Source organism: Leptidea sinapis, chromosome 13, assembly GCF_905404315.1.
Source record: "Leptidea sinapis chromosome 13, ilLepSina1.1, whole genome shotgun sequence".
Lineage (NCBI taxonomy): Eukaryota > Metazoa > Arthropoda > Insecta > Lepidoptera > Pieridae > Leptidea > Leptidea sinapis.
Window position 1 is genome coordinate 3,858,712 of NC_066277.1, and position 21,293 is coordinate 3,880,004.

A 21,293-nucleotide genomic window follows, 5' to 3' on the forward strand; every position below is an offset into this window, starting at 1 on the left:
GACAATACAATATTATGAGATGGTGCTGATCTGATTATGTGGCTGTGAGGTGGCCAAAGGAACTTTGCAATTAAACGACACAACCTCCATAGAATTTTGGCTCGATTGATTCGTCTTGATGAGTAGGTACTTTGGATGGTTACAAAGATCTCATCTCATGATGGAGCTGGAAGGTGGTCATAGGATCTCAGTAAAGAAACGACGCAACCCCATCGACAATCGGCTCGTTTAATTTGTCTTGACGAGTACTTTGGTGTTAGATGCTAACCAGGATCTGATGAAGGAACTGCAAGAGGGCCATAGGAGCTCAGTAATTAAACGATGCAACCCCATATAGATGTAAAATACACACGCTCAATAAAACTTTGTCGTATTTTTTAAATTAATAACTACTTCTTATTTAATTCAGCAACAAAAATAAAACACCACACAACTTTCAAATTTTCTTTAATAATTTAAAGCTTACAGGAGACATTATCTGGTATCGTCAGCGACTGTAACGCGCTTCGAACAACTCGTTTTAACCGAAACTTTGTAATATTTATACGTTCCACTTATACACTGCTCGAATCACTAAGCCACCGTAGTAAACATAATGAACTGGCTAGACGCAAGTGAATATTGTATCTTCTGTATATCCGTTAGAGGGACACGCCCTATGCGGGTGCGGGCGTGTACGCAATTTACAAGTAGGTACGTGCGTGCCCGCATTGCAGAGCACACATACATGCATATGTATGAAGGTTTGCGCTATGAAGGTTTCAAACCTTGGACTTTTGGAGTAGAATGCCAACGTGTTCTGATGTAGTTGATTCAAAAACTCGTTTTTCGAATGAATCTTTACATTTCTCGCGCCTGTTAAAAAAAAGATCGAGCAATAGCAGTATTTTACAACAATAAGGCGTACAGTTTAATTAACAGGGCCACTGCTCACAAATCTCGTCGGCTTTAGCGCTCTGCGTATAAACTACGATGGCTTAGAGCAAGCTACTCAGGAACATCAAATCGCCACACTCTAGAACATTCCAATTTTTCATATTTGCATCCGATAAAATAAATAAAAAAATAGTATCAAACCGACACATGATTATCATATAGGTGGTTACGTTGGTCAAAATAGAGTGTGTGACCAACGACGATATGGTCGAGATTATTGCTACATACGAGTCGAGATATTAATGGACGGTTTATATCGACTAATCGATATCGATCTCGGCTAATTGACACGACGCCAGATGCCGACTTTCGCACTCATTATGTACCTACTGAAATGATAAGAGTGCTGCTAGAGAAATGATAAGAGACTGCCTCTAAAATATAGTGTGAAAACAATCCGTATAAAATAGATTCTAGTTTAAATTTTAACTTATCATCAGGAAATTTTATCGATAACCGTGTGATCGCCTCTTAATAGAGAATTTATACAATTTTTTAGATTTAAGGAAAAAGTTATTTATAAAGAGCGTAGTGGAAAATCCAATCATTGAAAGAGAAATTTGAGGATAAGATAGAGATGTATAGAGAAAGATATCGACAGCAACAAAAAGCGGATAGCCAGAAAGTAAAGTAATTACGAATGGTAACGATAAATATTTGTAGGAAAATATTAGTTCGATACATCGAAATTCAATGAGGCGCTTGACATTTGACATTGACAGGTTTGACGGCCATTCAAAAAAAGATTTTCGCAATCAGATTTGAATGTGGTGAGACTTTTTCAACAATATGTGTGTAGGCACATTAACGAGAATTGTCCAACTTGGTGATTTTTTTCTTTATCATGCAAAACGCTATTGAAACGTACGTGTGCGAATAACACGTTTTTTTAACGCAAGGGGCACCTCACGCATTTAGTATTTTAATATTTCACCTTATTACGTAAAGCAGGCTAAATGCTAAAGCGTATCACCAAATCAGCTTCATTGCATCACATATTAATACTTCGTCGCCACAAGATGGCGCTGATCGCAAATATAATACAACCAATATAACAAACACAGTCCACAATCGTCTGGCGTCGCTTATCGTAATACAACAAAGTTCAAATTAAAATAGAAAATGTCGGACAGACGAGTGAGCATTACAAAAACGCCGCCTTTAAATAGAAATCGATTGTAAAAAGACTTGAAAATGAGAAATATATATTTTTTTCAACCTAAACTCATCTCTCCTTAAGAAAAAATACCAATAGAGTAACAAAAAAATCCCGGGAACACAACCGTTGATATTATGCATGTTTATATCCGAATCACTTCGTTTTAACAACCATAGACAATAGAAACAAGGCGGAGTTGTCTTGATCATACTTTTGTTTTTTTATCGGGTTAAGCAATAGCCAATAGACAGCCCATATCTTCATGCATTTGTAATTAGTACAACTATTTTCATCGCAAAGTTTATATCTTTATCACAATCTTTAACAATCAACTATGTTATATATGCAACTGAAAATAAATTCAACAAAGAAGTTAAGTAAATGAACCGAATTTCATCTCCCTTGTTCCCATTTGTCTGGTCTGGTCTACAGAACAACATAGTATTGTACAGTTTCTTATGTCATAATAACGCCTTACAAATCCTCACCAAAAGTAAGAAATCTCAACGTAAAAACGAAACCATTTTTAACGATATACACTAAATAATTTATTGTATTTAGATACTTTTTTTTTTTAATAAATTAGTGAAAAACCACTGATATTATTTTATTGCATAACATGTTTTATTAAATTATAGTGACTCTATTCAAATCACATGAGATATTATCAGGTCTTTTCGTAGCTATCTAAATCTAAAATATGTTAAAAATGGTTTCACATTATATTTTATACAATATCTATCAACTTATCATCACAATCTTATTATTCGGCCTCGCCCACACATGACGTTGCGAATCGCAGTAGCGGGGATTTTCGCTTTTTATTAGCTTCACCTGTATATGTATGTTTGTTTGCAACCGACTCATTTGGGCGCGATTTTGAACCACTTTAAACGGTCAGATTTCGTTCAAACTTCGTAGATTTATCGAGGACCGATGACAATACATTATTTTGATAAAATTATTCCATTTTTCATAATAAGGCAGGAATTGCTGTTCATTTTAAATTTCAATCAAAGCGTTTTTTTAGTGTTTTTTAAATACTTTATATTTATAATTATCAACTCAACTTTGTTATTATCGTTCACGGTCAATCTTCAGTATTCAGGCTACAAGGCTTTTCAATCGAAATAGAACCGTATTCGAAAAAGTACCTAATTGATAAAAAAAATTGTAAATAAAATGAAATCGCACTGTCTTCTAACAAATTTAAAAGCAAATGGAATAAAACGAAGTTCTGTTATAGGAATCAATTCGAAACGAGTGAGACGACAATATGCTCAAGATATGCGTTCGCAGCGTCGATGTGGGAAGGCCTTTACACTACTAATGGTCGTATAGTCAAGAGCCAACATTATCTTAATACTTGTAAATTATAATTCATTATTAGTTTAAGTCACATTTTATCGCTCTTCTCACACTCTTGTTTTCTTCTCTTAAGTAAAGAAACAATGTTGTACGGGATTTTTTAGCCATCAGCAGAAGCTGGGGCTCATTTCATGGTGACCATTCCCTCCAATTATATCAATGAGGAAGATATAAATCTTTGTTTTAACATAGCCAATGGGGAGACTTTCAATAACGATACGATTGCTCGAGGATCTCCTCTGCACGTAAAATAGGCGTTGAGGCGTTGCAGAGATTATGGCCCCGTCACGCGTTTGCCCGTTCACGCAATTGATTGTACGCACGTGTACGGGCTTTAACGTGTTAAAAATTATTTAAAATGTATTAAGATCATATAAATTGTCAATAAAACAAATGTAAGATTGGGTTTGGTATTGTTTTTTCATCCTCGCACAACTTAAAATGTAAAATATTTAATAATTTATATATAACTTGAGCTGGATATGGCGATGTTAACTTTAAGACACGTTTTTTATTGCTATATTTTATATTCGCGTAGATTATTATGCTCCATCCTTCGATTACTAATTTTATATATTCTTTTTAATTTAATTTTGACTTAATATCTTTTTAAAGCATTATTAATGTTTCGCTCTTCACGGTTGGTTATAAATTAAATATAATTCAAAAATGTTGTTTTCATAGAATAAAAAAATCAAGGTTTGGTGTTGGTCGAAACACACGAAATTTTTTTTAAGTATAAATGAACACAAATATTTATATTCAGAACTGAGAATACTTATTTCAACTCGACTCGACGACGTTCGGAATGGGCGTTGTCAAATTCAAAACAAAAACACTTCATTGCGTTTGACACAGAATAGACATTTTGAAATCCGCGTCCAAAATTGACACCGTAAGATACACTTTTGGTTGGGTTTGTAGCACTGAATTGTTCACTAGGCGTGTGACGTCACAGATTGCGCAGTATAAAAGCGGCGTTCTCTTTGATGCCGCTCAGTTGCGCATGGGCGGCGCCGGCGAGTAGTGGTGCTTCTCGAGGTCCTCAAGAGACAACGCGTTTGGAACGTGCACTGATGGTAGCTTCCCTTCAGACGCTCGCGCCAACAATTCTGGTGAGAACCACTTCGCTAGTTGGTTATCACCACCGCCGCTATTCGCTTCTATACATTAAAGAAAAAAAAATATTAATACACAGTATTTCACAATACATTAATGAAGATGAAGAAAACAACATCTTATTTTTATCTTACATATTTATGGAAGAATATTCAAGGCTACCCCATATTTTTTTTGTGAAGAGCCCATTCTACTACTGAACTACAGGTTACAATAACTTTCGAGACGTTTTTGCATTTGTAGCAGTATTTGTATAATCTTGGTACAGTCAGAGAAATGAGGTTCGTTACATTTTGAAGAAGAAAATATATTGACACTTAAAAGTTGAATGGTGAGTGCCAAATAAAGAATAACTATATTTAAAAACATTGCTAATTGTTGTGAGGTCCGAGTGTAGAGAGAGATGGATAGAGATATAGAGAGAATATAATGAGAGAGAGTTTTAGTTAATAATTGAATGAATTGATTTTATTTGTGGTTTATTCTTATGGTTTATTATAATATTTATTGTTCAGTGTTATTATTGTAAGGTTATTAGAAACTTCAAGGGACGGACTAGTCTTTAGATAAATGATTATTTTGTTTAACAAATGTACACGCTTAAAATATATACATAATATAGGGCAATGTCAAAATAATTAACTGTGATGGGACTTTGAATTTTTTAAGCAGTATAGATAGCTTATGAGGGACATCAAAACGTTCTCGAAGGTATCTCGGGTCCGAATCTGCATTGCACTCACCAAGGGTCCTTTGATGTGACTGCACCAACAGTTTGTGCAGGGTCGTACCACTGGGCATGCCTCTGCCTGTGTTGTTCATGTTGTACTACAAAAATATTACAAATGTTACAAATTATAATAATCACGCAGTGTGCCAAAATTACAATGGGGCCCCCATATTGACGGATTGACGAACAGACTTAGTTCTGCAGCATACGCGGTTAAATAGATTAGACAATTAACTGACATAGATAATTTAGTATGTCCTATGGTATATTGCAATGGGGCAGTTCGTCCGATATTAATACCATATTTGTGCTGCACAAGAGGGTTGGATCTAAAAACCTGGGTCCTAAAGAATCATTAAGAGATTTTTTTTAAGAAATACACATTTTGACTGTTGCTTCTCAATATATTCTTGATAATGTTTTATATGTTCATAAGCACATTGGGGAATTTGCTAAAAACTGTGACAATCATAATGATAACACGAGCAACAAACATAATCAAATCAAATCAAAATCACTTTATTCATGTAGGTCACGGAAATGACACTTATGAATGTCAAAAAAATATTTTTCTTATTGAATCTACCGCTACTTCGTAAAGGGTTGAGCTATTGAGAAGAAGTAGCAAGAAACTCATTGCCCCTCTTTTATGTCAAGATTTACATTTCCATCGATTTACAAATCATTTCAATTACAATATAATATGTAAAATGATGCAACAAAAATACTAAGTCTTTTATTGGGCGATGTATATGCTTCTACAATATGATCCCAGAATATGTTCAAAACAAAAGTATTACGATATTCAAAAGAATTGGTAAAAAACGTTTGTGTGGTAAAGGTTACTTATTATAACATAAATGAATTTCTTAATGATACCACAGATTAGGAATGGAACGACCGCCCTCATTCTATTCGAGACATGAGATGTTAAGTTTCATTTGCCCAGTAATTTCACTAGCTGCGGCGCCCTTCAGACCGAAACACAGTAACGTTTTTACTGCAAACTTGATTTCATGCCAAATGTAAATAGTTCTGTACTTACAGTATTATTCACCGGCACTCTTTGCTGTTGTTGTTGTTGACTTGGGTAACCACCACGCGAACCAATCGCAGAACCAATTTGCTGAAAACACACAAAGTATTTTGATATGGGAGACTCACGATGCCGTCTTATGACGACAACACGAACGGGCCAGAGTCAAATGAATGAACTCTCATGGAAAAGCAGCGTGAAGTAGCGGCCTTACACCGCTACGTTAGGCTCAGGTTAGTGTCAAGAACCGATGTCAATCGCCCCCAATCCGTCCACCAGTACCACAATTCATGCCGTGAAGCAGTAATGCGTAAGCATTATTGTGCTTCGGTCAGAAGGGCGCCGTATCTAGTGAAATTACTGGGCAAATGAGACTTGACATCTTATGTCTCAAGGTGAGAGGCGCAATTGTAGTGACGCTCAGAATTGATGGGTTTTTCAATAATCCTGAGCGGCACTGTATTGTAATGGGCAGGGCGTATCAATTCCCATCAGCTGAACTTCCTGCTCGTCTCTTCCCTTATTTTCATAAAAAAAAAATATAACAACTGTCTGAATGCCTTTGAAATATCCTCGGTATTCACTGGCCCGACAAAATTTCCAACGATCATCTTTGGCAACGCTGTCATGGAGTCCCAATCGACTAACAAATAAAACGCCGCAAATGGAGCTGGATAGGCCACACACTGAGGACGGATCCCAACCATATACCGAGACAAGCCCTAGATTGGAACCCTCAAGGAAAACGCAAACGTGGCCGTCCAAAGCAAACCTGGCGGCGGACTGTTATGACGAAGCGAATGACATCGGAAAGACCTGGGGAGAAATTAGGAGATGCTCAGGACCGACCGCGATGGAGATGCACTGTGGATGCCCTCTGCCCCAGCTAGGGGTACAGGAATTTAATGAATGACTTTTAGAGAAGGTGTAGTTATAAAGATATTTAGTGTGTGATGGTTGCCGTACCGGTGTGTTCATGTAGTGTTGGTACTCTGGTGACGGCGCGTACCCAATAGGAGCGGTGCCACCCTGGTTGCCCTGGAAGATATACAAAATTCTTAGATAATTTATACGTCTAGATAGACTTTGACAGCCGTAAAATCTAAATTGAGGTTGACAGTTAACCTCTTATTTTGAGGAATGCACGCACACTAACAAAAAGTGACATAAAAATCGCGAGCGTAAGACGTAGCTTATCACGCACACTGTTTTCATCAGTTGTCTAGCAGCAACAGACTATCTAGAAGTATAAATTAGTGAGGCTCCTTGCACAAGAAGCCGGCTAGATTATTGGTACCACAACGGCGCCTATTTCTGCCGTGAAGGAGTAATGTAATCTTTACTGTGTTTCGGTTTGAAGGGCGTCGTGGCTAGTGAAATTACTGGGCAAATGAGACTTAACATGTTATGTCTCAAGGTGAAGAGGGCAATTATAGTGCCGCTCAGAATTTTTGTGTTTTTCAAGAATCCTGAGTGGCACTGTATTGTTATGGGCATGACGCATCAATTACCATTAACTGAACGTCCTGCTCGTCTCGTCTCTTATTGATATAAAAAATAGCTTAGGTCAAACGTGCGGTGTGCACTCCACGGTGCCACCTGCATTTTGTGCTTATCGGTGGCTCATTGGCCACTAGAAATTTAAATTTTGAAAATAAAATTTAATGAGCTGGTTAAGTGAAGCCACAACCTGAAAGTTGAACAAAGCATACAAGATTGTCACTCGAACGGTTAGCTCAGCTTGCGAGCACTGGCACGGAACGCCCGAGGTCGTGAGCTCGAATCCCGCATCGTTCATAAAATTTTGTATTAAAATTTTATTTGTGTATTAATCCTAGAAGTGAGGGTTATGACTTTAACAACAAAATAAAATGCACTAGAAATTTATTGATTATACAATCCTATCGCATGGAACGTGCCTTTTGAGGAAATTTACAAACACTGAATACCAGAATTGAATGTGACCAAGAGAGATACAGTTGCATCTAGCAAACATGAGACAAACAAACTGCAGGCGCTCTCTCATAATTAACTTTTAACCCTTACTTAAGTTTTTATTCAGAAATTGAAGTGGCAGTGGGCAGGGCACGTAGTTCGACGGACAGATGGCCGTTGGGGCAGTAAAGTCCTCGAATGGGCGACCACGTAGGTACCGGAAGACGCAGTGTTGGTAGCCCCCCACAAGATGAACCGACAATCTGGTCAAGATCGCCGGAATAAGTTGGACGAGGGCAGCGCAGGACCGATCGTCGTGGAGATCTTTGGGGGAATTTGTCCAGCAGTGGACATCTTCCGGCAGATTGCCTATTATAAATAAAAATAGACGCTGATGATACGAACCTTAACGATGGGCCTCCCTTGCGGCATTTTGATTGGCTGACTCCACTGCATTTGAGGTTTAGGACTCAACGCTTCCTCCTTATCGGCGGTCCTCTTCCGCAATACCTAAAATTTCATTACATAGAAATGTGAAAGATAAGTAAATTTTTATATCACTACTTAGTATATGTCTATCTCTTAGAGATAGCCCACAATAAACATTATTTATCCTTTACTTTTTAACAGAAATAATGGTTTAATTACGATTTAAAGCAATATAGCATTGATCTATATTAAATACATTGTGCATTTAATATAGATCAATATGGTCCTATGCAGCATGTAAATTAAATGAATATTTTCGAAAACATTACATATTTTAAATGCAGGGACTTAGCCGTTGCGTAAGTATCGGCCGGGAAAGTATTAGAATGCAGTCTACGAAAGATTATTGTTGACATATAAATAACGGGATCACTCGAAAATTACATTATATTTATTTAATTTTTAATATTAATTTTGACAGCACAAAGTCTGTACGGGCAGCTACAATAGTGTATAATAGTATTTTAAGCAACAGTTGTATAAGAGGGGTCAGACAACGTGAGTGGTGTGGGTTGCGATGTCACCTGTAGGCGAACATCGCAATTGATGACGCCACGAGCGATTATTGGCCTAGTTATACAACGTTGCATATCATAATAATTTTTCTACGACTAGGTAATTTATATGAAACAAAAATTACGAGTTGCGGCTTCAATTGGGCTGGAAATATATCACTGGTGAGTGGTTTTATTTTTACTTCAAGTAAAGGCAAAAGCCATACAGGCAACGCGGGAAAGTGAATATTAAAGAATGTACCTATCAACCAGCAAAATTTGTTTTTAAGCGGACATGAAAAAAATACATTTATTATTTAAAATGTAAGAACATGGAAATATTATGTATGTGTACAACTACCATACCTAATCTACATTTAGTTGTCTATTAGGTACAGACAACTTAACGAAACTAAAAAAAAATTGTGTGTGTACCCAGAGTACACAGGTGAGAAGTGAAACTTATAAAATATAATGTTTTACTTATTACAACTTCACAGAAATTCGGTAGATAAGTCTAAGAAAAAAAGGCGGCCCAGATTCAATATCCATATTGTTGAAATCATAATTTTGCGCGGCGGCCATCTTGGATTAAAACAAGATAGCGCGTAACCGAAAATCGTGACGGTTTGCTATAAAAATTTCTCTGAAACGTCGATAAAGAAGTTTCACATCAAAAATCTCTAATTTTTGGCGACATGGCCGAATCAAATGAGAAGTAAATAAATGTTTTACATTGCTCCTTATTGACCAAGTATATTGAAAACACATGGATTAAACGCGGCAATTGATGCGTGCTACGTTGTAATTTATGGCATGTTCGTCTATATGTATAGAACGTCATTAAGTTTAACCATCCGCTTACAGATGCGTTAAAATTCCAACTACTCACCGAGGTGGGAGTGAAGGCGAGCTGAGTGGGCGGCTTGATCTGCTGCACCTCGTGACGACGCCTCAGGTCGCGCTGCTCCTCGATCTTCTTCTTCAGCATGGCGCCCTGCATGAGCGACTGAGTGTGCGCCATCTCTCGCGGCGACGGGATCCTGCCTTGACCTACATCACGGAAGTCGTTAACGAGTTACAAGTTACTTGAAGTATTTATTAACTGGCTGTTTGGTACATAGCTACGACATTTAATAAGTGCTTAAACGTCTTAGATCATTTACACGTCTAGGTTTTTTTTATGAAACTAATGGATGTTTATGGTATTTGATACGCCCTGCCCATTACAATGCAGTGCCGCTCAGGATTCTTGAAAAATACAAATATTCTGAGCGGCAATACAATCACCTAGAGATATAAGATTTTAAATCTCATTTCCCCAGTAATTTCACTAGCTACGGCGCCCTTCAGACCGATACACAATAATGCTTACAAATTACTGCTTCACGGCAGATATAGGCGTCTAGGTAGACTGCGACAGCTGTGAAAACGTCGAAAATAATGGAGGTTGACAGTGACCCTCTATTTTGGTCAATGCACACACACTAACACAAAGTGAGATAGAAACCGCGAGTGTAAGACGTAGAGCTTGTCACGCACACTAAGCTAATAAACCTGGCCTGTTTTCATCGGTTGTCTAGCATCAATAGGCTCTATCTAGACGTATGAATTATCTATAGTCTATACTAATATCTTGCGTGCAGCGTGATTTGACATAAGTTTAAAATAGTAATTACAGTACGGTGACTAAGTACAATTCGGTTTTAAGTTTGAAAGCGAACAGTTTCTTAAAACGCAGTGGATTTCGGCTATCTCCGTTTTTCACAAATTTTAGCTGTCGTCTGTCAATCTATCAATGTCTGCACGATACATACAATCGAGTGAATCGCTTTTTTTTAGAGAATCTCGCTAAGCTGGAAGGTACCCCCGTACTTGGAAGGATAATCTTTTTGGTACGCTCTTTACGGTATCAGGTATCAGGATACCGCAATTCGATGGTAACCAAATACTATGATTAATATACAATACCTTGTTGATGCATGTTGAGTGAATTGGGGCTTCCCATCATGATTGGAGACATGCAGAACGCTGCGTCCCATACAACACAATTCGATAATAATTAAATCGATAAAAATATTTTTATAACTTAACCGACTCCGGCCGAACCCCATCACTATTACTTTCTTACCCATCCCTTCATTACTTCATACAATGGAGTAAGTATCGAGCATTTTAGTGATAATATTATATTCATGAACATTATCTTTTGTATTTTGGTAGAGTTCTCGTGACAGGCATTGTCATGCTCGCCTAATGCCTCTGCTTGTGGCGGCGACGTGGGGCGGGTCGTTCCCTTCCCCAAAATATGATCGAGGGAGGCGATGGCTGGTCCATGCGTCGTGCTCGTGAACGGGTGCTGTATTCTCTCACCGCGAAATCTGATTTATGTTTTTTTATTCTTTTTTAATTAAAGTTATTATATATTTTTACTTAATGCCTGTATTTTATTTACGGTATGTGTGGATTGATTCATCTACTGTAGTGTACTATATGTATGTACTCAATAACTATGACTATGTTTTTACTTATTAATTTACATTTTTGTGACTTACTCGTGTAAGACATTTAGTAATTGACTTTTGTGTATTTTGTTGCATCACTTTGCATATATTGTAAATAAAAATCTGTAAGTAATATCATTCGGTTTTGAAAAGAGCTTAAAGTTTCTTTATCGTTCTTCTCTATGGAAATCTGCCTTCCGAATGAGCTGTATAAAAAAATTGCATATTTCAAGTGTAATGCAATTTACCTACGAAATAAAATATTTTTGTATATTTGCATGTCAATGTATAAATTTACCTCAAAAATAATTCTAAAATAACTAACAATTTGCCTCGTAATAGTAATAAATTAATATTCATATAAACAAATTTCGTAAGACGTTTTAAACTTGATCTCCATGTACATTTATAGCGACACGACTGTACCTATTAGTTATATTTCGACACGATTGTACTTTTTCATTATTTAATTATATTAAAGCAATGTCATTGGTATCTGTTGTATGAGCACTAACTTTAATATGTAAGGTAATCTTCGTTTCGAAGACTCCAGAAAAAAATATAGTAGCATAACAGTAGCACTGTGAGATTAAAGATACCTAAAAATCATCGTAGCATACTTAAAAAATTAAAAAGTATTGTTATGTTTTCAAGGAGTTCTGTTGTGATGTTATTGTGAAAATTAATAGAATAACACGTTATCTTGCGGAAATCCATTGCTATTTAAAATATTACAAACGATAATCTTTAGTATTATTTCTACTAAGCTCGAACGAGACAGCGTCGTTGCAGCATTTGGCGAGTCAAAAACGCCTGAAGATGCCTCGTGTAGAGGCGAAACACGTGTCGAAGTGTTAGCGATTAATAGAAAGAGTTTAAGACTACTTATACGGGTATATTGACATTTTAAATTTATTTGTGATCAATCCTTAGTCCTCGCGTCTTCAAATTAAAGTTCAGTAAGAACATAATGTGATAACTATGAAGAATAGCTTAATTACAAAGTTGTGACTCACCTGAGTGGGATATTGGGGACAGTCGTAAGGGTTGATGAGCCACGCCCATATTGGGAGTGCTCATACCTGGTAGTGGAGACGCTTGCATCTGTTTACAAATAGATAACATAATGTATTCATTTTGTATTTTTTATGTCCGCGATGTCTCGCTTGAGGTAGATGCTCGGAAGAATATAAAGGTGGTAACGATGTCAGCTTGCAATAGAAGAGGAATCACAGGAGCGTTTCCGGCCTTAAAGGTAGGTGTACGCGCTTTTAAAGGTACCCATGTCGTATCGTCCTGGAAACACCGCACAATTAAGCTCATTCCACAGCTTTTTTAGTACTGTGGAGGATCGCCACATATCCAGATGGTGGGGATGATATCCTAACTTGTGGCGTGTCGTGCGAAGGCGTAATTCGGCGGCAGGAATGAGACGTCGTTCTGTACATAATTAATAAAATTTATTAACTTGTCAATAAAATTTCATAACATCAAGAGTTATTTCGGAAGATATGCTCCCTGTAGTTATAATGAAATTGTTCCACAGCAGAACTGTCAAACTGGGCGACAATAAATTGTCTCAGAAAATATGTCCATACAAAACAAATATTGGAAATAAAAATAATTATGGGTACCAAATCGAAATAAAAACTATCCTATCACTCAAGTTGGACTAAACTGCACCCCATGAAGTAATCCCCACTAAAATCTGTTCATATGTTTAGGAGTTCATTTCATTTTTTCAGTTTTTTATTACCTGTCTCTGATGATGATGAAGCCTCAGTATCGTGAGCAGCACTTCACGATGCCGACTCTGCAGGCCAGGGTTGCCGAGCTGCTGCATTAAATGCTGCACGGTTATCTCACCACCCTTGAGGCCTGCAAGTAATTACAAACATTATAAATCCACCAATTTGAAGTTTACATTGCAATTAGAGTCCGTATATACAACAGTACTTTAGCACCCTGATATAGACACCTAATTTGTTTTTCTTACAACGCAAATACAATTTTTTTTTTATTTTGGATATCTATCACTTATAAAAAGTTACAGCCGGTCCGGAACACAGGACAGTACCGAGAATAGGCGTAAGAGACACAGCGGGCAATTAAATTGCCTCCTCTTATATAAAAAAACTAGCTGACCCGACAGACGTTTTTCTATGCTTAAGAAATAAAATACAATTTTTTACGAATTTGTCAATTATATTTCATAACACCAAGAATTATTTTGTAAAATATGCTCGCTCTCAATAACGTTCTTATGTATAGAACGTTGTTTCACAGCAGAACTGTCAAACCGTCCGTCAACAGATTTTCTCGAAGAAAATAATATGTCCATACAAAACAAATATTGGAATTAAAAATAATTATGGGTCTCTAATGGAAATAAAAACTATCCTATCTCTCAAGTTGGACTAAACTGCACTCGATGAAGTAATTCCCATTAAAATCCGTTCATTAGTTTAAGAGTCCATCGCGGACAAACGTGTCACGTAATTTATATATGTTTTTTAATTATATATGTGTATGCTGATATTAAAATCGCGATACAATAGTAACTGTTGATCGCAGATGGGAGAAAATTTGAAGTTGTATGTATTTTTAAATGCTGACACATAATCAAAAAAAAAGTCAAAAAAAATTAAAAAAAAAAACATCGTGTGGACCACCCTTAAAATTAACATTTAGGGGGATGAAAAATAGATGTTGTCCGATTCTCAGATCTACGCAATATGCACTCAAAATTTCATGAGAATCGGTCAAGCCGTTTCGGAGGAGTTCAAAGTTAAACAACATGACACGAGAATTTTATATATTAGAAGGTAACAAAATTATTTAGAGTATAAAAATGATGAGAAATAAATGACCCTCTTCTATAGTACAAAAATCATATTATTATTGGGTGCATTCCACCATAGCATATAGACCATAATGCATAAATATTATAAAATATTACGAAAATTCCAGTCGTTTGTCAAATCTTTTAAACCGTGTATGCTGCGTAGTTATGCATATACATTAGTATGGAGCCTACATTGTAAATTTCAATGAACAGTACTACTTAATAGTAATTTTTGATTCCTATATCCAATAAAGTCGTTTCTATATCTTTAACATTGAATGTGCTAAATTGATGACTGCCTAGTTATGTTCAACGGCAGTTACACGAGAGTCAAACGGGGACAAAAGTGTAATATTTATAAATTTTTATAAGATTTTTGAAGTGATAACTTCTTATGGGAGAGTAAACTGCTTCGTAACGTAACGCGTTACGGCGCCAGTGTATCTGGCTTCCCTTTCTCTCACGCTCTCTCAGCGGTAGGCAGGCTCCTAAATAATGAACATACATAAAATTCTAATGAACATACTCAAGTATTGTAAATAAGAATAAAATATATTATGTTATAATCAATAAAATATTTTATTAATAATATACACAAAACTTAAGTAATAACATAAGTTTTTCTCAAGTTAAACAATTTCAATATTAAATAGTTCAACTTAGATTTAACAAATAAAATTTATAAACAAGATTATATGAATGATGCGAAACTCGAATCCAAGACCTCTCGACATCCGTGCGAGCGCTCTTCCACTGAGCCAATCGTTTGAGTTACGTATCGTTGATAAATCTTGTGTATATCTTGTTCAACTCTTGTTGTGGCTTCATCTACAGGCTAGGTCCTGTTAACTTGCTCAACCCCAGTATTTACATATTAGGAAATTGACGTGAGATGTCGCTCTTGTTAATCTAAACAATTTGTTATGTTTTTAAAGTGATAACCCTCACTTCCAGGATTAAAACACAACCAAGACTAGTTCAAGTTATCACTTCTATTGGGCGTCCAGAGACGCACACGTTTTTTAATGGATAAAAAACGCCAAAATATCCAAACAATATCAAGCTTTATAGAGAAGAATCGAAAAGAGTGTATTTTGTGTCAAGATCTAGTTTTATCATTAAGACTCCACTGTCACTCCGTCCACCTGTTAGCGGGCTGTATTTTCACATAAATATAATAATAGAATTAAAAATTAAATCACCATGAATGATCGCTTGAGCTTCGGGCCTCTGCAACAGTTCCCGGTCAGCCACGGAGAGACTCATTCCGGCCATTTCTGAAGGTGCCTGCTGTTGCCGCTGTAAATAAAAATACCAATTTACAGGCGAGCGTTTAAAGGCCTAAAATGACTTTAATTTTTTTTATCTTTTTACCAGTGGGAGGCTCCTTTGCACATGATGCCGGCTAGATTATGGGTACCACAACGGCGCCCATTGCTGCCGTGAAGCGGTAATGTGTAAGCATTACTGTGTTTCGGTCTGAAGGGCGCCGTAACTAGTGAAATGACTGGGCAAATGAGATTTATCGTCCTATGTCTCAAGGTGACTAATCAATTACCACCGACTGAACGGCCTGCTTGTCGTGTCCCTTATTGCCAAAAATAAATAAAAGAAAAACGCAAATGTGCCGTAGTACCTGGCCGTTGTCTCGTCCGGTTACTGTCACGGCCGTGTCGATATACAAGAAGCTCGCACGCTTCCTTAAGCGTGGTATTCACTGTCCCATTTCACTACATTTAGGTATACGAGTTAGATAGTACAGGAGAAGTTATCTAAGTTCAATCGGATGTGATAAAATAGTATATTGTCCAATCGACAATTTGTCGCACGAGTTGCACATAATATGTTGAATTACCAATGCGACGATTTATGTATTATTTCCGACTCCATATTCGGTTTTAAACTTTTGTATTTAAATTATAATTTTATTTATTATTAATTGAACTGTCAGACGCGTCAACCTCCATTCAGTTTTGGATTTTTCGATTGTGTTTTGTTTTTGTTATTATTTTATTTATTTTAGCAATTCTATCTAAATTTGCGTGTGCGAAGTTTAATTTGCTTGCGACAAGTGAACTTTTCGCACTCAAACAACAGTTTCATATAAGGAAAAACTCACGCGTAATTTTATAATGGGCAAACGGCTCTTTTTCAACCGCAACAGCGAGCGCCAAGATACTACTTTTCCCGCATGACTAATACAAAATAATAATAGTAAGTAGAAAAGAGTGTTAAAAGGCATCATTTACCAATAACAGTGGCAGATTGATCTGAACTGAATGTCTGATTAATTGTAATTGATTACTGTATCGTGTTAAATATTGGATTGGTTTCCACTTTGGTAGTAAATGCTTATTGTTTTAAATATATTCATAACATACAACATACCTGTTGCACTTGCAGCAGCTTGTATAGGAGCTCCTGCGGAATGTGCGGCTGTTGTTGCTGCTGTTGCTGTTGTTGCTGTTGCTGCTGCGCCTTCTGCTGCTGCTGTTGCTCCATGCTCTTGTTCAGCATCTGTATATTTATAATTAATCATTTAAAATTAAAATGAAACCATGAACTCTTTAAATTTTAGATTTATTTGGTTACATTGGTTGGTGGTTCACCTAGCGATCTAAAAGTTTATATGTTTATTTGTAAGTACCTCATCAACTGTACTTCGCCTAATGACACTCTCTGGATATTTACATGCTTGGTTTCGTAATCCAAATATGTAGTACACACTTTGACACGATTTCAGATGTCAAACTGTTACCATATTACGTGGTAAAAAAAAACAAATAGTAAACCAATTGCTTTGTTCTGCCTCTAAATTGCTCGACATCTAGTCACGTAAAAATGCAAAGGAACATTTAAATCAGAAAATGTAGCTGTTATTCGATAAGAACAATTACAAAACTAGCAAAATCATGTATTGAAATGAAAACACCAAACGCGTGTAATTCTCTTACGCGTTTTACTACCGATTTGCAATGGAATGAATCGGTCTAGACGCAAACTGCATAAGGATACCGTTCTATTTAGCGGCTGAGTTGATTCACCATTTGTATGTATTACACTCATATGCTACTGGGATGAGAGAGGTAGAGAAAGATTAGCGAAATTTTGAATGACACTTCCCATTGCTGACCCTTCGTGTAGGTACAGAACCCGAACGAGGAATTTGTAAAAGGTTTTCCAATTCTATTAACTATACAATAAATAGTATGACGACTTATTATTTTACACCCATATCTATATGTTATAGTCATATATTCAGTAGTGGGCTGGTCAGATTTAAAGAACGCGTTGTTAAGCACTTAGCAGGTACTCAATCTGCATTAGTCATATAAGTAGTGTCGTTTTTTTTTTTCAATTAAATTATAGGTTTAATTGATAATTTTATTTCTTCTTTTGTTTTTGTTTTATTTATTTATTTATTATATACGGGCGAACCCTTTTTACAATATTAAAACTATGAAACTGATACAATATTAACTTAACTAACAAATAATAATATTTAACTAACTAATCAACACATCTTAATTTCTAATTATAAATAAACATGGTTTTAGTGTGTCTTGCCACAGATAGTAAACTAGTATTATATAAATCAATCCAGTTTATCTGGTTGTTAGTAGCTTCGCTGAGCCTAAAAATAGGAGAGTGATGATACACACCTGTTTTCAACAATTGAGTAGAAAAGTAAGTGTCATTCTTTCTCAAGATTCTACTAGGAACAGAAAAATTTAATAAAGCTAAAAGTTGACTACAATCAATATTACTTGATAAAATTTTAAATGTAAAAATATAATCACATCTCAGCCGAGCCGAATAAAGAGTGGGTATATTCATGACTCGACGCATAAAACCATAATCGTGAATAGAGTACGACATAGGAGATCCAATTCGATAAACCACATATCTCAAGTAAACATGATTCAGCCTTTCGAGCGTATTAACCTGATATTTTAAGTAAGGATTCCAAATTACTGAACCATACATTAAGTTGGGATATATAAATGAATAATAAAGCACTCTAAAACTAGCAATATTATTAAATTTTTTGGTGAATCTTCTAATAAAGTTTATTCTTCTTGTAGTGATGATTTTTATATAGACTATGTGATCATTAAATGAAAGTTTGCTGTCAAAAATTACCCCTAAGTCTTTAGTTGTAATAACATTCGGTAAAGCAATGTTATGTATTGAATAGTGACTGGAAGAGTCTTGTTTCCTTCCGAATGAAATACAAAAACATTTCTTGATATTGAATGAAAGCCCATTAAGGATGCACCAAGATTGAAAAGAATCAATATCAAGTTGTAAGAGTATTCGGTCATGGTCACTAGCGATTGCTTTAAATATTTTCATATCATCCGCAAATAACAAGAATTCACTATACTTAATGCAAACATTAATGTCATTTATAAAAACCAAAAACAACAATGGACCTAGATGGGTACCTTGCGCTACACCTGAGATGACATGAATAATCGTTGATAAAAAGTTTTTAATTTTCACACGTTGAATGCGATTCGATAAGAATGATTCAAACCATTTTAACAAACTTCCAGTAATACCATATCTCTCTAATTTTCTAATCAATTGAGTTGAATATTAACTACATCAAAAGCTCTGCTTAAATCCGTGTAAATGGAATCTACAATCAGATTCTTATTAATATTAGAAACTAAGTACTCAAGGTAGATACATAAGTTGGACATTGTTGATCTACCCGCCAAGAAACCATGTTGTTGGGGAATGATAAACTTGGATATTTATTACTTTTATTTTTCAAAAGCAAGTAGGGAGTATTTTTTGTAATTTTTATGTTCAACATAATTGTCATATAATATGTTAGAACACCAATTTGTTACTTAAGATGTAGAAAATTGTCCAACTGTATATGCTGGGACGTGCATTGGTATATTGGCTAATGAAACGAAAATATTTATGAGTGGGTGTTCAATAGAAGTTTGGTAATAAAATAACGGAACCAAACTAAACTAAATTAACTTTAACACTATATTCATTTAGGTTAATGACGCGGTAGGCACTGCCTAATTCCCTATATGATACGCACGCCCCTGTGTATATGATGTGGTGTACTTTAATAAATAGGGAAGAAATAGTACATTATTGCAAAGGCCGGGAAATAGGCAAGTGTAGGACCGAGCATGAGTTTGAAGGCCGAGCCGTAAGCGATGAATTCACTAAATATGAGACAGGCAATTACCAATTCCTGCCTAGGCACACATAGTGCTTTTCTCAAAACAATGCAGGGAGATAAAACACACTTTATATATTATACATAAAATTTAATTTACCTTTGATTTCGCTGGATGCGATTTGCATTGCCAATTTGGGTACTGATCTTAAATCTGGTGGAGTACAATCAATCTTCATTTCACTCTCTGAACCATTGGTACTAATTTTACATATTATTAAATTTATATTTATTACGTTGGTATGTAAATAACAAATCAAAACGAATTTATAGCTTTGCTGCCAATTTGTTTATCATCTGTGCCGAAAAGCAAACGCATTTATGGCTATACAGCCACGTAAACGCAATTTTTACTAAGAAAATATACTATGGTATGCCAAGAATGTCAAAAGAGATCCAATCAAAGAGTATTTAATAACCCCAGCACGCCGTTTCATACAACATTGCAGGAGCGTTGTAATGTTCCAAATTCAAAAAACGTCCAGCAATAGATTTGATTTGCTTCGTCCGAAAATTCGATACTTTGCGTGGTCTCTTTTCGAAAATAATGACAATATTGCCATGCATGTTAAAGTGACATATAAATAAGTAGGTATATATTACCTGTAACAAGCTCATCGGCTGCGGTTGCGGCTGCGGTAGCGGGTTGTGTAACGGATGCGGGGCGTGTGACGTCAGCGGGCCGTGAGCGGTGAGGGGGGCGCGGTCTGCCGCCACCGCGTGGCCGCCCGACACCTGCGCCAGCTGAAATACCGTTCACGACATTTGAATACGGCACAAGTCATCGTCGCGTTTCTGATTGGTTGGTCTCAAGCGAGTGTGGTGATGACAAAACGCCCATTGGCTACATACAATCGGTGTAAAATAATCTCAGTTTATAATTTCCTACAACAATCCCGAATTGTGCTGGGGACTGTACAATCTTACATACTACTACGTATATGCTACTACGTAAGTCGGTACTGGCAAGGAGCCGATCTAATTCCTAGCCAACAGATTTGTTTGAAGCGTTAAAGCAAAAAGCAATCATACATATATCATATTTTACAATTCACACGTGCTTTGTGATAAGCCTTCTCGAATAAATTCAGTAACACGACGCACCTCATCGTTCGCCTCAAGTACATCAATCTAGAAACCAATGGAACAGATGGGATCTGAACCAAGTAACAACCTTACTGAAAGTTAGCCGGTGTCTAATGCCTCTGGTATTCATAATGAGCTCATTCGACTGTTAATTCCTGACAATGATATTCGTAGCATAAAACAAAGTCTTATGGCGGTACCCGCGTGTCACACGGTAAGTACGCGCTGCGGCGCCCGTGCCACGAGTCCTAAAAGTGTTTAATCTATTTACTAGTAACTAGTAGTAACTAACAATAGCTATAGATGTAATTGATTAATATAATTGTTTTTTTAACACCTAGAACCTTCAATTTTTTAATAAAATACCAGACAGTAAGTAA

The 21,293-nt window shown here is 36.3% G+C and overlaps 1 protein-coding gene across 4 annotated transcripts in view; it reads right to left on the reverse strand.

Annotated features, from left to right (window-relative positions):
• Positions 1-430: 430 nt before the first annotated feature.
• LOC126967755 (eukaryotic translation initiation factor 4E transporter-like) overlaps positions 431-21,293 on the reverse strand; it is a 55,678-nt gene continuing 34,815 nt past the window's right edge. For 3 of the 4 annotated variants that reach the window (XM_050812428.1, XM_050812430.1, XM_050812427.1), the window contains exons 14-25: positions 20,431-20,571; positions 17,004-17,132; positions 15,818-15,914; positions 13,527-13,648; positions 12,787-12,874; positions 11,238-11,297; positions 10,159-10,319; positions 8,689-8,793; positions 7,315-7,386; positions 6,358-6,438; positions 5,326-5,410; positions 431-4,626 (exon numbers count right to left, since the gene is read on the reverse strand). In XM_050812428.1, the coding sequence (XP_050668385.1) occupies positions 4,460-4,626; positions 5,326-5,410; positions 6,358-6,438; positions 7,315-7,386; positions 8,689-8,793; positions 10,159-10,319; positions 11,238-11,297; positions 12,787-12,874; positions 13,527-13,648; positions 15,818-15,914; positions 17,004-17,132; positions 20,431-20,571 (1,308 nt within the window). In that variant the 3' untranslated portion in view covers positions 431-4,459. The remainder of the gene's footprint in view (positions 4,627-5,325; positions 5,411-6,357; positions 6,439-7,314; positions 7,387-8,688; positions 8,794-10,158; positions 10,320-11,237; positions 11,298-12,786; positions 12,875-13,526; positions 13,649-15,817; positions 15,915-17,003; positions 17,133-20,430; positions 20,572-21,293) is intronic. The other variant, XM_050812429.1, reaches the window with a different exon arrangement.